The following is a 21071-nucleotide window of genomic DNA, read 5'->3' on the forward strand; positions in this document are numbered from 1 at the left end:
GAGGGGTCTACTCCAAGATTTTTGGAGATTAAAGGCATGGAAATCTGTTCCATGCAGCTACACCCAGGAAGGACAACTCCCCTCTCTGGTGATAGGCCTTCTGTTCCAAGTTCTGTTAATTCACATTTGGGCTGAATATATTCAACATGCATCATCTTGAATTGCATGGGTTAGATGTTCAATTAGATTTGCAATTGTTGGCTTCCCTAAGTCCCCTGGGCCGGATGGGATTTACCCTAGGATTCTCTGGGAGACAAGAGAGGCGATTTTCAGGTCGTCGTTGGTCACAGGTATAGTGCCAGAAGATTGGAGGATGGCGAATGTTGTCCCATTGTTTAAGAAGGGGAACAGAGACTTCCCCGGGAATTATAGACCGGTGAGTCTTACTTCTGTTATGGGCAAGGTTTTAGAAAAAATTATTAGGGATAGGATTTATAGTTATTTAGAGAGTAATGAATTGATTGGAGATAGGCAGCATGGTTTTATGGAGGGTAGGTCGTGCCTTACTAACCTTATTGAGTTTTTTGAGAAAGTGACCAAAGAGGTGGATGGGAGTAAGGCTGTTGACGTGGTATATATGGACTTTAGTAAGGCGTTTGATAAGGTTCACCGTGGAAGGCTTCTGCAGATGTATGGGATTGAGGGTGATTTAGGTAATTGGATCAGGAATTGGCTAGCAGATAGGAGACAGAGGGTGGAGGTTGATGGTAAGTATTCGTCATGGAGTTCTGTTACAAGTGGTGTGCCTCAGGGATCTGTTTTGGGGCCACTGCTGTTTGTAATTTTTATAAATGATCTGGATGAGGGTATAGTTGGGTGGATTAGTAAATTTGCTGATGACACCAAAGTCGGAGGTGTGGTAGATAGTGAGGAAGGGTGTCATAGTTTACAGGGAGACTTGGACAAGTTGCAGAGCTGGGCCGAGAGGTGGCGGATGGAGTTTAATGCGGAGAAGTGTGAGGTAATTCACTTTGGCAGGAATAACAGATGTGTAGAGTATAGGGCTAATGGTAGGACTTTGAATAGTGTGGATGAACAAAGGGATCTAGGTGTATGTGTACATAGACCCCTGAAAGTTGGGAATCAAGTAAGGTTGTTAGGAAGGCATACGGTGTCTTGGCGTTTATTGGTAGGGGGATTGAATTTAGGAGCCGCAGCGTCATGTTGCAACTGTACAGAACTCTGGTGTGGCCGCACTTGGAGTATTGTGTGCAGTTCTGGTCCCCACATTATAGGAAGGATGTGGAGGCTTTGGAGAAGATGCAGAGGAGGTTTACCAGGATGTTGCCTGGTATGGAGGGGGGGTCCTATGAGGAGAGACTGAGGGATTTGAGGTTGTTTTCGTTAGAAAGAAGGCAGGTAAGAGGGGACCTTATTGAAACATATAAGATGATTAGAGGTTTAGATAGGGTGGACAGTGATAGCCTTTTTCCTCAGATGGAGAAAGCTAGCACGAGGGGGCATAGCTCTAAATTAAGGGGGGGTAGTTATAGGACGGATGTCAGAGGTAGGTTCTTTACCCAGAGGGTGGTGAGGGATTGGAATGCCCTGCCTGCTGCAGTTGTAAATGCGCCTAGTTTGGGGGCGTTTAAGAGATCCGTGGATAGGTTTATGGATGGAAAGGGATTGGTTTAGGTTAGAGGGTCATTGCTTTTTAACTGGTCGGCGCAACATCGTGGGCCGAAGGGCCTGTTCTGCGCTGTAATGTTCTATGTTCTATGTACTTTAGACATAAAAGAGTCATCAATAATTAAATGCTGAAAGGATATTATCTAACAGACCAAGAGACTAGCCGTAAGTTTGAAGTCACATACAAGAAAATCATTTGAGTCTTACCTTTAAAGCTGTTATCATTCATTACATTAGCTTCTCCAGTTTGCTTCCTCCTCCCCAGTATCTTCAGAGGATTATTACCATCATAATTCTTGATAATGTGTTCAATGTTGGCAGCAATGAGCTGACCTGAATGAATTACAGCAGTTCAAACAGTTATCCTTCAGGTCCATCGCACTAACGCATTCTTTACAGATTACATAGGTGATGCAGAGGCAAGGTGCTGTGCAACGTAGGGACTGGAGTGATAGGATAAACGTTACTTTGACAGTATCATTGGGGTGAAACAAAAGCTAAATGGGTTAGAAGATGTGAATTTGTTGTGCTGAATTATGTTTGTGAAACATAACTCAAAATACAGGAGCACCTACTAAGTCTATCATTCATTAAGTTTCTGAATGGAGGGCTGTGACAAGTGGTGTTCCTCAGGGATCAGTGCTGGGACCTTTGCTGTTTGTAATATATATAAATGATTTGGAGAAAAATGTAACTGGATTGATTAATAAGTTTGCAGACGACACAAAAGTTGGTGGATTTGCGGATAGCAATAAGGACCATCAGAGGATACAGCAGGATATAGATCAGCTGGAGACTTGGGCAGAGAGATGGTAGATGGAGTTTAATCTGGACAAATGTGAGGTATTACATTTTGGAAGGTTGAATACAGATAGGAAATATACAGTAAATGGAAGAACCCGTAGGAGTATTGATAGGCGAAGGGATCTGGGTGTACAGGTATACAGGTCACTGAAAGTGGCAATGCAGATGGAGAAGGTGGTCAAGAAGGCAGACAGCATGCTTGCCTTCATCAGCTGGGGTATTGAGTTTAAAAATCGGTAAGTCATGTTGACACTTTAGAGAACCTTAGTGAGGCCGTACTTGGAATATAGTGTTCAATTTTGGTCATCACACTACCAGAAGGATGTGGAGACTTTGGAGAGGATACAGAAAAGAATCGTGCTGGGATCAAGATTGCACTATGCCCACTCCAAATTAGACAGAGACTACATACTAGAATTGGACACTATATTCCAAATGTGACCTTGGAATATAGTGTTCAATTTTTGTTGCCACACTACCAGAAGGATGTGGAGACTTTGGTACAGAAAAGATTTACCAGGCTGTTGCCTGGTCTGAAGGGCATTAGCTATGAGGAGAGATTGGAGAAACTTGGTTTGTTCTCACTGGAGCGACAGAGGTTGAGGGGTGACCTGATAGAAATCTATAGATTATGAGAGGCATGGACAGGGTGGATAGTCAGAGGCTTTTTCCCAGGGTGGAAGAGTCAATTACTAGGGGTTTAAGGTGCGAGGGGCAAGGTTTAAAGGAGATGTACGAGGCAAGTTTTTTTTTTACACAGAGAGTGGTGGGTGCCTGGAACTTGTTGCCAGGGGAGGTAATGGAGATAATGAGTTTTAAGAGGCATCTGGACAAATATACGAATAGGATGGGAATAGAGGGATATGGTCCCTGGAAAGGTAGGGGGTTTTAGTTCAATCGGGCAGCATGGTCGGCGCAGGCTTGGAGGGCCAAAGGACCTGTTCCTGTCTTGTAATTTTCTTTGTTCTTTGTCCTTTGTTCTTTGCTCTTACAAAGGACTAAACTTAACTTTTGGCTTAGCTGTCAGCGTCTGAGTTCATGATGTGCTCTGAGCCTACATCATAAGCACATGCAGCAGGACATCTTTCATCCATTCACGGGACATGGGCTTCGCTGGCCAGCATTCAGTACCTATCTCTCAACGCTCTTGAACTGAGTGGCTTGCTCGGCCATTTCAGAGGTCAGTCAAGAGTCAACCACATTGCTGTGGCTTTGGAATCACATAGAATCCCCAGGTAGATTTGCCTTCCTAAAGGATACATTGAACCGAATGGGTTTTTCCACAATCAATAATGATTTCATGGTTATTTTTAAAATTGGATTCAAATTCTACCATCTGCCGTGGCGGGATTCGAGTCCTGGACCATTAGCTGAAATTCTAGATTAATAGTCCAGCGATCATACCACTAGGCCATTGTCTCCTCATAATTTCAACCCATGAAGATAAATGAGGACGCAAAACAATAGATCAGGAATTTACTAAGAGTTGCTTTCACTCTTCCACGTATTAGCTTGCTGCAAGTGCAGTATAAACAGGGTCTCCAGAACAAGCTGTTCCGAGGAAATTCCTGACAATAATGAATCATCTATCTCTCCGCAAACCTTATTACCAATTATCTGTGTGTGGTACAGTAGTCATTTGTTGCAAGATGACAACATCTTGGCCCTTTGGTACTCTGGAACACCCTCTGCTGCAATGATAATTTACAAGGTGTAACACAATTTTGTCGGTATTAAATCTAAAGTTAAATCTAAATTTGCCTTGGTTGTATTTCATCCACTGAAACTTGTGCAAGGTAGGTGGTAAAAAATCATCTTCAGTGTTAGAAGAGGAGGTGTAGAGTAGGGTGCATGTTATATACGTGTAATAATGTACAATGTTATACTGCTTCCAATGGGGAGGTTCAGATGATCATAGAACCCTACAGTGCAGAAAGAAGCCCTTTGGCCCATCGAGTCTGCACCAAACACAATCCCGCCCAGGCCCTACCCCCATATCCCTATACATTATACCCAGTAATCCCACAAACCTACGCTTCCCTAGACACTAAGGGGCAATTTCTTAGCATGGCCTATCAACCTAACCCACACATCTTTGGACTGTGGGAGGAAACTGGAGCACCCAGAGGAAACCCACGCAGACATGAGGAGAATGTGCAAACTCCACACAGACAGTGACCCGAGTCAGGAATCGAACCCAGGATCCTGGAGCTATGAAGCAGCAGTGCTAACCACTGTGCTACCGGATGCATTAGTTTTAGTGGACTGAAAAGCATAGAGGTTAGAAATAGTGTATGTTAGCATTCATGCCTAAATTCCCACTCTATATTCATAGGAACAGGGGTGCATTCAATCCCTCGAGTCTGTTCCACCTTTCAGTCAGACCATGGTCAATCTGCATTTGAATTTCATTTATCTATCTTGGCTCCATGTCTCTCGATGACCTCCCCTAACAAAAATCTATCCATCTAACTGACAATTCCAATTGACCCCAACATCCACAGTTTTTCGGGTGAGAGAGCTTCATTTTCGACCGTCCTTGATGTGAAAAAAATGTCTCGAGAATTAATTCCTTCACGGTCTATATATCAGCTTTTCAAAGCTCTATGCCAGTTAAACCAATACACAGAGATTTGATCCATATCATTTCTATCCACGTGTTCCTCTATTGGCAAATTATGGTTTCTAAAACATGGGGTGGAATTTAAGAGTAAAACGTGCGAGAGTTTCTTGCCCGTTTTTGCAGTGGGGAAGTCACGGTAATTTACGGCACTCTGTGCAATACAGAGGCCATAATGTGATTTGCGCCAGAAGGGGTGGGGATGGAGTCTCAGCCTAACTGTGAGGCCGGCTGCTGAGATCTAAGGCCACCATTGCGCATGCGCCCAGATCTTCAGGTATATTGTGTACACAGAGTACACAATAGACTGGAAGATCTGTCATCCTTCCCGGACGCAAAGCTGATTTCACAGGGCCAGAAAGATCATGAGAGGCGAAAAATCGGGCATGAACCCAATTCTTCGCCTCGTGTCCTATCTTACTGGCACGCCAATCTGATAAGACTCCATCCATGATGTTTGCCAGCTGGGTTACACGAACCACACGAAGTGTGGCTTCTGGCTTCCTGCATCACGGACCCACAGGCATGCAGGTAACAGTATGAGGGCAGCTAAGATATCTTCTAATAAACTTGCCATTCATGCCTTTCAATGTTGACACAATGAATGGTAGGTGAGGAGATTTAGTTGTGCAGTGTTAGGAACCAGCTGTACTTTCTAACTCTGCTTCCAGTTCGTGTTAATGACAAAAGTGTAGAAACTTTAGGCAGCCTTAATTCATTTTTTAGCAGGCACCACCCACATGATCTCATTTTAATTTGGCTCTCACTTAGAGAAGCCCTAGGGATGATTGTTTGAGGACTGGAAGTGCTACATCGGGTACATTTTATTAGTGCAAAAAGGGACTTTTTAATCTGCGCTAGGATTTAGTCAATTTGTCGGGGTGGAGAATGGCTCTCAGCATCTAAGCTGCGTCCTGGGTCAAACAAGTTGGCATTCATGAGGGAGTGTGGATGTGTACTGTCTCAGTATTAGGACAGCTATTCCAGTCAACCTCACATCTCCAAGTTGTGAATATTTCTTACATGGAATAAATAATCAAAGAAGTTTTTCTGTAATGTTTTGAGGTAAACAGGAAAGATTCCTTCAGTTCAGAACAATGCATGTTTCTGTATTGTCTTAGATGGGTTAAGAAGTCTTACAATAAGAAAATCCTGAAGCCTACATGGACACTAGTACTCACTGCTGCTATTGATAGATATGCTGTTGTCTCGTTTCCGTCCAATTATCCAATCTCCAGCTAGGTACTGAGTTCAGCTGGAAATGGTTCCAAAGTTACTGGCAGCATCCAAGTACCTAACCATCATGCAAGGGACCACTCTGAGTTACGGCAGCCTATTTCACCATGGAGTGTATCGCCTCCAAGACAGTTCTTCCCTCCTCAATTCCAAGATTTCCACTCAGGGAATGTTGCAGTCAGAGCAAATATTCCAATTGTCATTGGATATCCTCCCATGCTCCAAACTCATCTGAAATTCTGATGTCAATAACTTCTCCCATGCTGAGTCCCACTCAACTATCAGTCCATTGCTATTGAATGACATTGGCTCCTAGTCCTTTGGCATCTTACCTTTAGAATCGTCAACCTTGCATCACAAATCAAGCATACTCTCCCCGCTACCTCTGTACCTTCCACCAACCTTACACTACATTCACCCCTTCCGCTGCCCCTCAAACCTAAGCTCTCTGTGCCTCCGACCTCTCTGCCTTTTTCCTTTCCTTTTACCCCACTAAGCATATGCCAACAATTGCCCAAAAAATTCTCCCTAAATCCCTCTGCCTTTCAGCCACCCTCTGCTCCTCTAAGTCCCTTCTCAGAAACCACCACTAGTCACGAAACATTTGATCATCCTTATCATCTGCTTAGCATATATTTTGGTTCTTAAGCCTCTGTGAAATGCCTCATGATGCTCTACAAGTGAAGTTGTTGCTGTTTTGCCCGAGAGACAAGCTGTGCTTAAGCACAGATCTTCCACAGTTGAAATCAAGTGAAATAACATGGCAGCGCTGTGGTTAGCACTGCTGCTGGGGAACTGGGTTCAATTCCTGGCTTGGATCACTGTCGGTGCAAAATCTGCATGTTCTCCCCATGTCTGCGTGGGTTTCCTCTGGGTGCTCTGGTTTCCTCCCACATTCCAATGATATGCTGGTTAGGTGCATTGGCCGTGCTAAATTCTCCCTCAGTGTACCCAAACAGGCGACAGAGTGTGGCAACCAAGGGGATTTTCACAGTAACTTCATGGCAGTGTTAATATAAGCTTACTTGTGACACTAATAAATAAACTTTAACAATGTGCAAGTATAAGAGGAAAGTTACTCAGCCCCACTACCTACACGGCGTTAATGTATTGTGCTAATGAGCAATACAAAAATGATGAAAAGACAAGTGTCTTGGCAAGCTGGCTGTTTAGACATAAATGATGATTTTGTGTGTGAGAAGTGAACAACAACGGTGAATGGCATCAGTGAATTAACATCATTACTTGGAGTCTTAACTGAAATAAACAGTGCTTAATAATAAACACGGATCAATATGTCCGGCAGGGGAAATCACACTGAATAAAATTTCAGTTCAAAGTGAATAACTTAAGACCCAGACACAGAAAGCAATTCACATTTCTGGATACAAGTTATACCCAATCTGTTGATCAAAGCAAAGATCTGTCTGAAAGGAAGGATAGGACTATTTTTTAAAAATGTATTATTTTTCAGAGTTACAAAGACAATGTAACAAGTAAGGAATGGCTTGTGACATGAGTTTGGTTACTGGAACAAGCAAGGAATGGCTTTGGGCTTGACCCTAGTGTCAGAGGATTAGCAGGGTAAAGATGTGGGAATAGGGCCTGGATGGGATTGTGGTCAGTGCAGACTCGATGGGCCAAATGGCCTTGTTCTGCAGTGTAGGGATTCTGAGCATTGGCTTTGTAACTTTAAGAATGCAGTGAAACATTTTAAAGAAAATTAGTCCAATTCTTCCCTGTTGCCTAAGATCAAGCCCTGTGTATATGGAAAAAAAGGAGATGGATTAGTGACACAGCCTGCCCACAGGCTCCAAAAAACAATTCAAATTCAAATTGAATCCAATTAATGGTCCAACAAAAGAGACAAACGAGATCCAAGTTGACAGGAACAGGCTTTAAACCTGAGATTGGGCTTGATCTTAGGTAAAAGGGAAGAATTGAATTAATTTTCTTTAAAATGTTTTACTGCATTCTTAAAGTTACAAAGCCAATGCTCAGAATCCCTACTGTACAGAAGGAGGCCATTCAGCCCATCAAATCTGCACTGACCACAATCCCATCCAAGCGCTATTCCCACATATTTACCCCAGTAATCCCCTGACACCAGGGTCAAGCCCAAAGCCATTCCTAACCAAACTCATGTTGAAACCAATTCAAGGTCCCCACAAGAGAGGCAAACATGATCCAAGCTGACAAGATGAGGCACTGCATCCCATCTTGGGCTTGATCTAACACTTCATTCTAGCCAAAAGGGCAAGATGGCTTTGAAAGATTGCTTCAGGAGATGGCTCAATTTTTTTTGTTTGGTTAAATGTCATCGGCTACCCTGATCATTGACACTCTCCTGCCAGGAATAGGGCTAACAAGGAAGGAAGGAAAGAAAGAATTGGCATTGCATAGTACCCTGTCATGTCAGGCAGAGCATCCAATAGCATTTCTGTACCCCTGGCTCAACATTTGGTTAAGCATATCCTCAAATCTTACCTGTAGTTGCGGCCTAGCGGGAATATCCTTTAAGGCCTCGTGTTGGACTGGGTTTCCTGTGTGCAGCCATGGCCAGCACTACAGGATGAACCAATCTTGCAGTGAGGGCAGGCCCCTTATTACATAGGGTCTAATACCTGTGGGTCCTACACACCAACCTTTGGGCCTATATGACAGGCAGCATACTTTAGGCAGGTAATGACCATATATTTCCTGACTGATGAACACCTTCACCGTTGTGGACAACTCCTTGTCTCCCATATAACAAAAATAGAGATACAGAGCAATTGCCAAAAAAACATTATTTAAAGTGATACTGCCAGAAAGAGGGAGGGTACATCAATCGGTCAAGACTGGTAATGTTCCTATTTAGAACATAAAATATTGAGAGATAATCTGATAGGGGTCTTTAAAATCATCAAAGAGCTTCAGAGGATAAATTTAGAAAAGATGTTGCCGTTTGGTGCTGGAGTCCAAGGCTAAAGATGGTAAATACAGGATACTAATTAATAAATCCAGTAAGTTAACAGGAGCGCAATCCTTTCACACAGAATGTTAAAACATAAAGCCTCTTGAACCATCCAGGGAATCTCCAAATTTTACTCCAGAAACACTTTCTCTTTAAAGTAATGGTTGGGATCATGATCCCAAACCCTCCGTTCCTGGGATTGGCAGCGGGATCGCAATTTCCAATTTCCCCACCCCACACTGGTGACATAATCAGGCTCAGGCCCAGGATCGTTTTAATACATTTTAATGAATTTATGGATAATTCACGGTATATTCATATGTCACACTGGTGAGGTAGAATCATAGAATTCTGACAATACAGAAGGAGGCCATTTGGCCCTTTGAACCTGCACCAACAACAATCCCACGCCAAGACCTTTCTCTGTGACCCTACGCATTTACCCCGCTAATCCCTTTAACCTACACATCCCTGGACACTAAGTGGCAATTTAGCATGGCCAATCAACCTAACCCGCATATCTCTGGAGTGCGGGAGGAAACTGAAGCACCCAGAGGAAACCCACGTAGACACAGGGAGAACGTGCAAACTCCACACAGACAGTCACCCAGCCTGGGAATCGAACCCTGGTCCCAGGAACTGGGCAAAGTTTTAAAACTGTAAACCTGTCGAGGGGATCCATCCAGGGGCAGAGAGGTCAGCATAGCCCCTGGGGAGAGGGACATGGCTGGGCAGTGCCCTGGCAATGTCCACTGGCACTGCCTCTGGCACCTGCACCAGCGGCTGTGAACCCCCATTTATTGGGCAGTGTGGGAGGTTCATTTGTGTATGCAGGGGGATGGGGGGGAGAGAGCAGTCACAGACGGTTGAGGGCAGTTGAAATGCCAATGATGATTGCGCTGGGGGGAGGAAACTGCCAGCCATGATTGTGGGAGGAGAGATGAGACCCCAGTAGCTCCTTTCATAGAATTATAGAACCCTACTGTGCAGAAAAAGGCCCTTTGGCCCATTGAGTCTGCACCGAACACAAACCCCCCCAGGCCCTACCTCCATATCCCTACATATTATACCCACTAATCCCTCTAACCTACGCATCCCTGAACACTAAGGGGCAATTTCTTAGCATGGCCAATCAATCTAACCCGCACATCTTTGGACTGTGGGGGGAAACCGGAGTACCCAGAGGAAACCCACGCAGACACGAGGAGAATGTGCAAATTCCACACAGTAACTCGAGCCGGGAGTCGAACCCAGGACCCTGGAGCTTTTGGGAGGAGAGGCTTTGCCTCAAACACTATGGACTCCGTTTCTAGCTCTAACAATCCTCACCCCGACAGAGTGGCAGTGTAAACCATTCCCACTAATTTTTTTTCTTTAAGGAGGCTCAAAATCTGGAGCGAAAACTGGCTTGGGCAATTGGAGAGTTATACGTCAGTTCTCCCTCCGAGTCTGAGGCACTTTGATTTATTCTGATAAGATTGAACCCTAAGGTTTTCCTGCCTGTGTTATTGTTTGTCGGGTGGGAGGGCATTTAATATTAAGAGTTCCTTACCTTGCCAAAAGTAGCTGCCAGGTGCTCCCAGTAGTAGTTCTCCTGCCTACAATAAAAGAAATTAAACCCTTACATCGGGTAGATCACTGATGTGTGTGGGTATCACAGACAATCTGCTGCATTACCTGCTAATAATTGAGGGAGTGCAACATAGTATTTTGGCCCCAGCTGCTTTATTCTCCCAAAGTGAGTAAGACACGTCAAATAGTATCAGCTCATTCACAACACATTCCGCTTTCTCGGAAGCTCAAAGCTCTGCAGTGAAGTCTGATTGCCTTATAGATGGTACCACACATATTGCTGGGCAAAATTCTCATGTGCGTCCAGTAAGGCAAAACCCAGGAAGCCCAGTTTAGGTATAAACTGGCCACTCACGCATTACTGCCATGCATTGTTAGGGGAGAATGGGCTTGGACTCAAGTTGGTTCCAATGGACATTATAATGTACCAGATTGTGGGGTGCTTTACTGGCTGCAGTGTGCCATTCTCATGATGTTCTACTTCAGACTGAGTTTGGATGAAGTTTGTGCAGAGAAGCAAGAATCTTTAAGGATTCTATAAGAGTTTTACTGCTGAGCTAAATCACCTTCACCTTATGTTTATCAGTTGAATTGCATTATAATAGGGGCATTAAATATTACACCTCAGTCCTTGCCTTGTCATTCTGCAGTAACTGTATCTGCAAGTTGCTCCATAAGTGGTTATTAATGTTATATTTTCTCTATCCAATTTTCTCCCTCTCTCATGAGAGAAACTAGGCTCACTATCAACCTTTTAATGTCTCTGTGAATTACATATTCATCATATCCCCTACATGTTGATGTGTAGGGCATCAATGATGGACCTACAATGACAATCCCTTAGCCTTTGTATTCCTTTCCCTCAAATACAAAGCTGGGATTCTTTCCACATTCTCTGTGACGAGTGATCCTCCTTCATTAATTCTACAGTAGGGAAAAGCTGCATACATTGCATAATGTGGGATCTGTAATCATCAAGAAAGAGAATGAGCTCTCCTGCAGGAAAACCTCCTCTTAGCCTGGAGCCTCGGCGCCCCGTCCTGGCCTGGGGCCTCATACCAATAATGCTTTACAAACAATAATCCCATTCTTTGTTAATATTACTGTGTTAGCCAACGAGTTCGGACTGGAGTTGAGCTTGTAACCAGATTCACAGAAAAACAATCCATTTACTCATCAGACAGAGTCTATTTAAACAGTGCACAACAGCAAACAGTCCACAGAGTTTTTTTGAAAATGGTACCTATGAATTACAGCAAACACAAGCAATCTTGAATATTTCTCCAGCAAATACAGTGGGTGAACGATAGTTACAGAATGCAAAATAAGTTCATAAAACCAGTTGCTTCCAGCATTGGGGTCTCTACCTGAGATTAACTGGTGAATTACTGAACCTACCGTGCTAGCTAAGAGTAGTGCTGTCACTATATACAGTAATAAGGAGGCACATTGTAGGAGGGATGCAGTCTTTGATTGCCTTTATCAATGACTGGGAGTGAAATTCTTGCGTGAATGTTTGCGTTGATTTTCAAAGTCTCTTATGGTTTTAGGCAGGATTGGCAAAGAAGAAGAACTTTACAAATGATTCCTCAGGATATAGAGAGTTTGGGGTGATTCTCCCAGCCCGCTGGGCAGTGTAACAGGTTGGGAGACATCAGCAGAGGCCATTTAGCTGGGCTTCATGGCCTCTGCGCGTCTCCCAGACCAACATTTGTAGTGTCATCAACTCCACACCGAAAACTGGCACGGAGCTGATTTCCATATTTAAATTACAATTTACATCTGATTAATGGGCCTGAGACCACCCCCTCCCCCCACCATCAGAAATGGTTCACCTGAGTGGGGTTTACTCCTGCTCCACACTAAGGGGGAACAGGCGGCTGACCCTACTGGAGGGTAGTCATGATGTGGGAATGCCGGCTTTGGACTGTTGTTGTCAACCTGGTGTTGTCAGACTTTTTACTGTGGCTACTGGAGGGACCAGAGGTCACTGAGGAAGGTAGGGGTAAAGGGGAGGGTTCCCCTTGGATATTGTCAGCCTGGCCCCCTGGCAATGCCCAAGGGGCATCTTTGCATTGTCCACTGGACATCAGACAGTGCCAAGGGAGCAGGGCCACAGCCTATTGGAGGAGGGGAGATCGGTGGGGGTGGGAGATCCTGCTGTCATTCTGCACAGGGATTGGTGGCAGAAGTGGGAAGGGAATGATCAGGGCTGGCCACCTGGGCAGGAGATGGGGTCGGGAATCAGGAATCAGGGTTGGGGAGAGTCGGGGAGATTGGGGGTGGGGATGAAGGTTGAGAGCACGGTGGGGGGCGGTGGGGGGGCAGGCATTGGTGCTGGCCCGGAGAGGTCCAAGAGGCCAGCAATCGGAGGGTGTGGGGAGTCAGAGATGCAGTGTTGCGGGATCACGGGGCTAGCCAGTGATCAGGAGGCTGGCAGTGCGGGGCTGCTACATGTGCTGATCTCCATTCTGACAGAATGGCGCACGTGTAGTGGCACAGGCAGCACTATGCTGCCGGCCTCTCCAGCAGGAACAGGCCTCAAACACTCCGCAGTGCTCAGTACAGGAGATTCATTTTGAAAATCCTGCTAAAAAACAGCATGATTTACTCCAGTTTCTACACAATTTTGGCACTTGGAATGCTTTTGGGAGAATCATCTTCATTGTTTCCATCATTTTAATCTGTCTTTTAAAAATTGCCTTGATATTATTCATTTGCATCAGAAGTATTTCTCTGCTATTTTAATAGAGCCTTTGGCCTGCTTAAGAAATTGATCTGTGTTTCTGTTTCAACAGTGGAAGAGAAATTTGTTATAAAGGTGATAAATGTTCACACAATAATGCAGCACAGGGTCATTTCATTGCATCAAGTCTATATAAGTAAAATTACTACAAGAATGGAAATTAAGATCTCAATAAATCAATGCAAAGTTGCGGCTTTACCTCTGTGATTGCACTGCTCCATCCTGCTTCACAGAAACGCTGGTCAGGGACTAAGGGATAAAGACCATTGTCGTTAATCATTGAGCATACAGGACACAGGTTCAGACAACATGTGTTTCCAAAGCTTTTGTCCAAATGTTCAACTACATTTTAGTCAATTCCTGACTCTTCATCGTGTCGGCCTCACTTCCTAACACCTATCTGCCACTTCTAATCTACCTTCTGTGATACATATTATGCTAGGAGGGTTTGGGGTGTGTAGTGCCCCTTTAAGAGTGCAGGTCATGTGATCCAGGTCATGTGGGGTTAGCTCCTCCCAGGCTGCAATCTGATTAAGCTGCCAAGGTCCTCAATGTGGGACAGTGCACACCTATTAAAGAGCCTTCAAGTTAAGAAGCCTACTTTATGGTTCTTCTGCACCTCACCTCAATAAGTACGTCTATAATACCTTCCTGTTCCCAACTCCAATGCTTCGGATTGCTACTGTACTGTAAGCATGAATTCTCTACAATTTCCAATGCTTCATTTGATTGAAAGTCCTGATCCTCTTTCTTCACCCTCCTTTGTGTTATAATTTTATTTTCCTGATTACCAGTCACAGTAGTAATTTTCAACAAGTCCCATTCTGCGCTGTGGGACAGATTTCCATTGTCCATGGGGGCAAGATGTTTGGCTTTGACAACTGTGGAGGTCACATGGGGGGAGTAGGGGCCGTGGGAGCTGCTGGAAGTAGTTTGGTTGGCCGGTGTGCTGGTTCCCTGGCTCTTCCCCACCCTACTCCTCCCAGAAAGCCTTTCTCCCTGGGAGAGTGGGGAGATGCACAGCTGTAGTAGGACACACTGTGTAGGGATTCCCTTCCTCACAGAGCTGAATTGGCTGCAAAAGACATAAGGGGCAATCTCATCAAAAAATCTAACTGCTGAATGAGCATGAACACAGGAGAGAATCATGCCCATGTTTTATTATTTTATGACACTTTGGAAAAAATAGCCAAAATGTGATTCTCGCCAGTATGGGGTGCCTTTTCACGCCAGGAAACTGGTTGCTGAGCTGTAGGGGCACTATTGCACCCTGATCTGTCAGTTTCCCAGACCCCCCCACCAATCACCCCCGTGATCCCCCTCCCTCTGCCACCTCCTAACAATAGCTGCCCCAACTAATCACCAGCCCCAAATCCATCCCTCACCCTGGCCAATCCCTAATGCACAGTACACTGCCCCCAGGCCTCTATGTCATGGCCCCACCCACATCATGGGCCCACCCCTTCAAGCCCTGCCTCTTCAGGTTCCACTCCTCCCCTTAGGCCCCACCCCCTTGGCACTGATCAGTGCCTGGTGGTCAGTGCCAGGGAGACCAGCAGACACTGTCAGTGTGCCAGGCTAGCATTGACAGGGTCCCAGGCTGGTAGTGTCAGGCTGGCACTGTCTAAGGGACAACTGCCTGCCCCTGTCCCAGGCCACCTAGGGAGCTTCAAAGGCCTCTTGACCCATTGATGAGTCCCTCATGACAGGTTCCTGTTAATGGGGACCATACATGATCCTGGCCAATGAGGACCTCTACCAGTGAGGCCGTTCGGTGCACCCAGAACTCACTAATCATACTTATATCAGCTAATAAATATTGAACTCAGCCTTGTGCCCTCTCCCTCCACCCCCCCCACCCGCTCACCGCACCCCCCCAACATGCCCCCCTGACCCAAGGCTTACATTAATGCTGGACCCACCACCCGCCTATCCAAAGTTGGGCTTGAGTGCCGCCACCATCCTGAAATTCCCTCCTCTGGCTCCCGGACACTCACCCCTGGGAATTTTCTCCAAACACACCCACCACCCAAGCACTCAGCTCCCCCCATTCCCAAAGCCCCCGGTTCCCTCCTCAACCACCCTGCTGTTGAAGCTAGCCAATTCCCAGAGGAGAGTGGCGGCATCCCTTGCTCCCTTGCGGCTGAGTGGGTTCAGGTCTGCACATGCGCAGCAACACACTGCACATGCACTGATACAAAAGATGCCTGGTCAGCAGCAAGAGAGGACCTTGAGCAGTCACTGGTCAGAGAAATGTGGCATTGGGGGAAGCTCACACCTGGCTCACGGGATTGAAATCCCAGGACGTTCCCAGAAAATCTATTGGTCATCATGATCTAATGTTTCATTCAAAAGAGGGCACCTCATTCCCTAAGTACTGCACTGAAGTTTCAGACAAGGCCATAGATTCAAGTACTGGAATAGGGCTCATCCTTGTTCCATTGGGAAAAAGATACAAAAGTTTGAGGTCACTTACCAACCAACTCAAGAACAGCTTTCTTTCTTTACACCCTAGCTATGATTGTAACACTACATTCTGCACTCGGTCCTTTCCTTCTCTATGAATGGTATGCTTCGTCTGTATAGTGCACAAGAAACAATATTTTTCACTGTCTGCTAATACATGTGACAATAATAAATCAAATCAAACCAAATCTAAAAGCCCAGACTCTTCTGAGTAAGGAATGAGAGTCTAATAGCTGTGGTAAACCTTTAATTGGGCAAGGTTATGTTTTTGGTATACTAGAGGGGAAATTATGCAATGTTTCACGAGCCTTAGACACAGCTTTGTTCTGCTGTGAGGGAGTAACTGGATAGGGGGTTTAATACAGCACTCCAATTCCTAATGCTACCTATTCCTGCTTCTCCTTAATAAACAGACCCAGCCATTTATATGTTAACCAATCCCTAACACATTGTTGGTGTCTTTGGCTAGAATTCAATGCCGGCAGGAACCTCGGGTGCCGTTGACGGCGTAGCCCTCGCTGTAGATTTCCCAGTGATGTGGTGCAGAGTCAACGGGAAATCCTATTGATCCGGAAGATCGGAAGATCCCACTGCCAGCAAACGATACGCCATCTTTTGCCGCGAGAAATAGAAGAACCAAGAATCCCACAATTTATGTTCGTAAACCCAGAGAAGAGAAACCACGAGACCAATTTGGTAGCAAGGGATGATATTGGAGCCAAGGAGCAGAGGGTGGAATCGTTGTGGGTGGAGATTAGGAACAGCAAAGGGAGGAAGACGCTGGTGGGTGTCGTCTATAGGCCCCCGAATAATGATCTGGAGATGGGGCGGGCTGTTAACGCGCAAATAAGTGCAGCGTGCAGGAATGGGACGGCCGTAGTTATGGGGGATTTCAATCTGCATATTGATTGGTCGACCCATGTTGGACGTGGGGGGCTCGAGGAAGAGTTCTTGGAATGCTGCCGGGATAGTTTCCTCGAACAGTGTGTGTTGGAGCCGACGAGGGAGCGAGCTATCTTGGATCTGGTGCTATGTAATGAAGCGGGTAGAATTAGGGACCTTGCGGTGAAGGATCCTCTTGGGGAGAGTGATCATTGTATGGTGGAGTTTCTGGTGCAGATGGAGGAGGAGAAAGTGGGTTCCCGGACACGCGTCCTTTGTTTGAATAGAGGGGAGTACGGTAGGATGAGAGAAGAATTGGCGAATGTGGACTGGGAGAGCGCGTTGGAGGGAGGGTCTGTTGAGGAGCAGTGGAGGATCTTATTGAATGGCGGGGCAGGCTCGAAGGGCTGGATGGCCTACTCCTGCTCCTATTTCTTATGTTCTTATTCAAACAAGGCTGCATCTGGTGTCGACAAATACGAATTTGCAATTTCAGCCAGATTTGCATGTGATTGTAACATACATTTTATTAAAAAGAATGAAACCTGTGAGTCATCTCCGCTTAAGTACCAGAGAGGTGGTGGTTTCAGGGAGAGCAGTGGGAGACAGGCTTCGTAATGAACCTGTTCTTATTCTTCATTTGTTTGGAAATTATCTGCCGAGGTTCCTAATTCCAAACCGACTCAAAGTGAAACTGACCCGAGAAGACAAAACCTCAAGAATTCAGCTGTCTTTCTGTGAACTTGAGTGGGATTTTACAGTCCTGCCCACCACGGGAATTGGGGGCGGGTAAGGGGCAGACCTCGGAAAGGGATTTTACGGTTTCGGGATGAGTGAGGCTGGAAAATCTCGCCACCAACCCTCCCACCTCCCATCCCCACCCCCACCCCCCCAGGGGTGGTGCAAAGATTGATTGCTGTTTCTCAGGGTTTGCCCATTCCATGTTGTCAGGGTGTCACAATGCACCACAAATGTTCGCAACTTTCAAACTTTGGAACTTCATTGAATATCTCATCATTTTACACCAGATATCCTCTTACTGTTTTTGTTTTTATCGTGGTTCGTGATCCTGGAACGACAGGGTGAGAATGCTACAAAGGTACTGAAGTTTTGAGCTGTTATTCGACATACACCCACAGGCGATGGTCCACTAGTCTCCTCTATATTTCCGAAGTAGCTCGAATACTTCCAGTGATACATCGGTGCACAGGCCTGCAGGATTGATCACAAACAGCAAGTGTTGGTAGCTCACCGCAAATTCTGTTCGAGGTTCAAGGTTTATTTGTTAGTGTCACGAGTAGGCTTACATTAACGCTGCAATGTAATTAATCCCCTCGTCGCCGCATTCCAGCGCCTGTTCGGGTACACTGAGGGAGAACTTAGCACCTAACCAGCACGTCTTTTCAGAGTGTGGCAGAAAACCGGAGCACCCGGAGGAAACCCACGCAGACACAGGGAGAATGTGCAAACTCAGCACAGACAGTGACCGAAGCCTGGAATCAAACCCAGGTTCTCTGGCATTGTGAGGCAGCAGCACTAGCCACTGTGCCACTGTGCCACCAGGCATTGACAACATTAATTGCTTTGGAAGTCTATTATTTTGAAAATGATACTTACTCCTAAAGGAGAATCGCAACTCTGTCCGATCATCTTCTCACTAAACACTCACATGCACAATTCGATTTCTTCTTGGATGTGGGAAACCCTGACAAGGCTACATGTGCCATCTTCATCCACTCCCTAGGGATTTTGCCCTGGAACCATTCCTACTCTTGTACTGAATGTTGGCGGGAGGGAGGAAATCTAAGATTTTTACAACCTCCGTGCCCTCGCCCACCTTCCATGCAATGGTGGATGTTGAGTTGGCCACTGGACGAGGAACCCTGACTGATTTTCGTCTCCACAAATCCCCTGGCTGAAGGCTGGCTCAGTCAGAACAGACCCAGACGTTGAGTCTGTCGCCTTTCTGCACTGACTGAATCAGTTTCCATCTTTCATTTGCTTGGAAATTGTCTGCCAAAGTTTATCATTTCAAACTGATTCAAAGTAACACTCAACCTAGGAGACGAGAGCTCAAGAAGTCAACCATTGATCTGTGAACTTTAGTAGAAAGACTGAAGTGTTGCAAATACTGATTATTAATGATGCAGACACCAAAACAACTCACGCCCAACTCAGAAAGTCCTAATGAATTCAAAAGATCCGCAGTCAAGATATCCATTGTCAGTTCTTATAAACAGGCAATGTCTTACAATCCTTTGAATGTAAAATGTTGGATTCCCTCCAGTGTGTCATGGGCGAAGATACCACAGGGGTTTATACTAAACTCGTCTGCATCATGGTTCAGTATCCTGATTCGTGCTGAGGACTGAATCAGGCCATTCGGCCCCACTGATCTATGCCAGTGCTTCGCACGAATATCCTCCCCCTCTTATTCATCCAACCTGAGATCAACATGTCCTTATATGCCTTTCTCACTTCCGTTTCTCTAGTTTTCCCTTCACTGCATCTATATTATAAGCCACAACATGTCCCCTTGGCAGTGAGTCCCACACACTAACTGCTCTTTGTGTTTCCCCTGAATTCCGCGCTGGATTTATTACTGCCTATCTTACATTGACAACCTCTTTATTGCACTGATCTCTGCTGCGATGTTGCTGGCAGTGAGTCAGGGTGGGAAGAACTCGTTCCTTATACTGTCCAGACTCCCGTGATGGATGTAGCAATGGCCAGCAATAGCAGGAATAGCCAGCTCCTGGCAGCATGGTAGCACTGCTGCCTCACAGCACCACGGACTCAGGTTTGATTCCCAGCTTGAGTGACTGCCTGTGTGGAGTCTGCATGTTCTCCCCATGTCTGCGTGGGTTTCCTCCGGGTGCTCCAGTTTCCTCCCACACTCCGAAAAATGTGCTGGTTGGGTGCTTAGGCCATGCTAAATTCTCCCTCAGTGTACCTGAATAGGCATCAGAGTGTGGCGACTAGGGGATTTTCAAGTAACTTCATTGCTTTGTTAATGTAAACCTACTTGTGACACCAAGAAATAAACTTAAAAAAACTAAAGCTGGCTTAACCTCCGAGGAGATGAGCGAAAAATCAAGGAGGGGTCCTGTTATCAGTAGCTATGCTGCAGCTTTCTGCTCACAAAAGAACAGGGCCGGAATTCTCTGAGTGTTCACGCTGGCGGGGTTCTCCGACAGCACAGCCGTGCCCGTGGGTTTCCGTGGAGTGACGTTAATGGAAATTCCCATTGACAGCAACGAGACCTGGGAATCCCTCCACTGGCAAACAACGCGCCACCTCCCGCCAGTGGGAAAAACAAGGCTGGGAGGCCGGAGGATCTCGCCTCAGAGGTCTAAACATCAATGCGAGTTCAACTGGGATGCCCCCACCTCACTACACTACCCCCCCACCCCCAGCCAACCCCATTAAAGAACCCACTGACGCACAATTGCGGGATTCTGACATTAAGAATATCCAAGAAAAACAGGAAATGCTGGAAAATCTCGGCAGGTCTGCCAGCACCCAGATTTTATTTCAGGTTCCAGCTTTTATCTGAAGACTGTCTAGTTAATTGAGGAATCAGAGAGCAGGTGGCAATGTTAGCTTTACCCCAGCAAGGGGCAGAGCATCGGAAAGCACAATTTGCAAATACAAAACGGGGGAGAAATTTATTTTATGTTGTTGAAGTATCTGCTTTATTCAATAATTAATCACCTAAATGTGGCGTCACGTTTATCACTGCCACTTAATTCAAGCACATCAGGAATCTAGTCAGTGCATAGCCAGTAGCGTTCCATTAGCAAACTAATACTCTGAAGAAGGCAGAGTAAACAGCTGTTCATCAGAGACCTGCTGAATATTAAAGGCTCCCTGATGTACGAGGAGAGATTGACCAGGCTAGGATTGTCTTCGCTGGAGTTCAGATGAATGAGGGGGGATCTCATAGAGAATTATATAAAATTCTAACAGGACTAGGCAGGGTAGATGGTCCTGATGGTGAGGGAGCCCACAACCGAATCACAGTGCGAGGGTTCAGGGTAGACTGTTTAGGATGGAAATGAATATCCTCCCTTGCATCTACCCTGTCTAGTCATCATCATAGATCATAGAACCCTAGAATGCAGAAAGAGGACCTTCGGCCCATCGAGTCTGCACCGAAC

At 45.8% G+C, this 21071-nt stretch overlaps 1 protein-coding gene across 1 annotated transcript in view; it reads right to left on the minus strand.

Moving 5' to 3' along the window:
- LOC145359245 (integrin alpha-8-like) overlaps positions 1 to 21071 on the minus strand; it is a 119664-nt gene that overhangs the window by 77144 nt on the left and 21449 nt on the right. The window contains exons 4-7 of the mRNA XM_080213744.1: positions 17952 to 18123; positions 13763 to 13812; positions 10798 to 10843; positions 1837 to 1962 (exon numbers count right to left, since the gene is read on the minus strand). Of these exons, the coding sequence (XP_080069870.1) occupies positions 1837 to 1962; positions 10798 to 10843; positions 13763 to 13812; positions 17952 to 18123 (394 nt within the window). The remainder of the gene's footprint in view (positions 1 to 1836; positions 1963 to 10797; positions 10844 to 13762; positions 13813 to 17951; positions 18124 to 21071) is intronic.

Source organism: Carcharhinus amblyrhynchos, chromosome 27, assembly GCF_965287045.1.
Source record: "Carcharhinus amblyrhynchos chromosome 27, sCarAmb.v2.hapA, whole genome shotgun sequence".
Taxonomy (NCBI): Eukaryota; Metazoa; Chordata; class Chondrichthyes; order Carcharhiniformes; family Carcharhinidae; genus Carcharhinus; species Carcharhinus amblyrhynchos.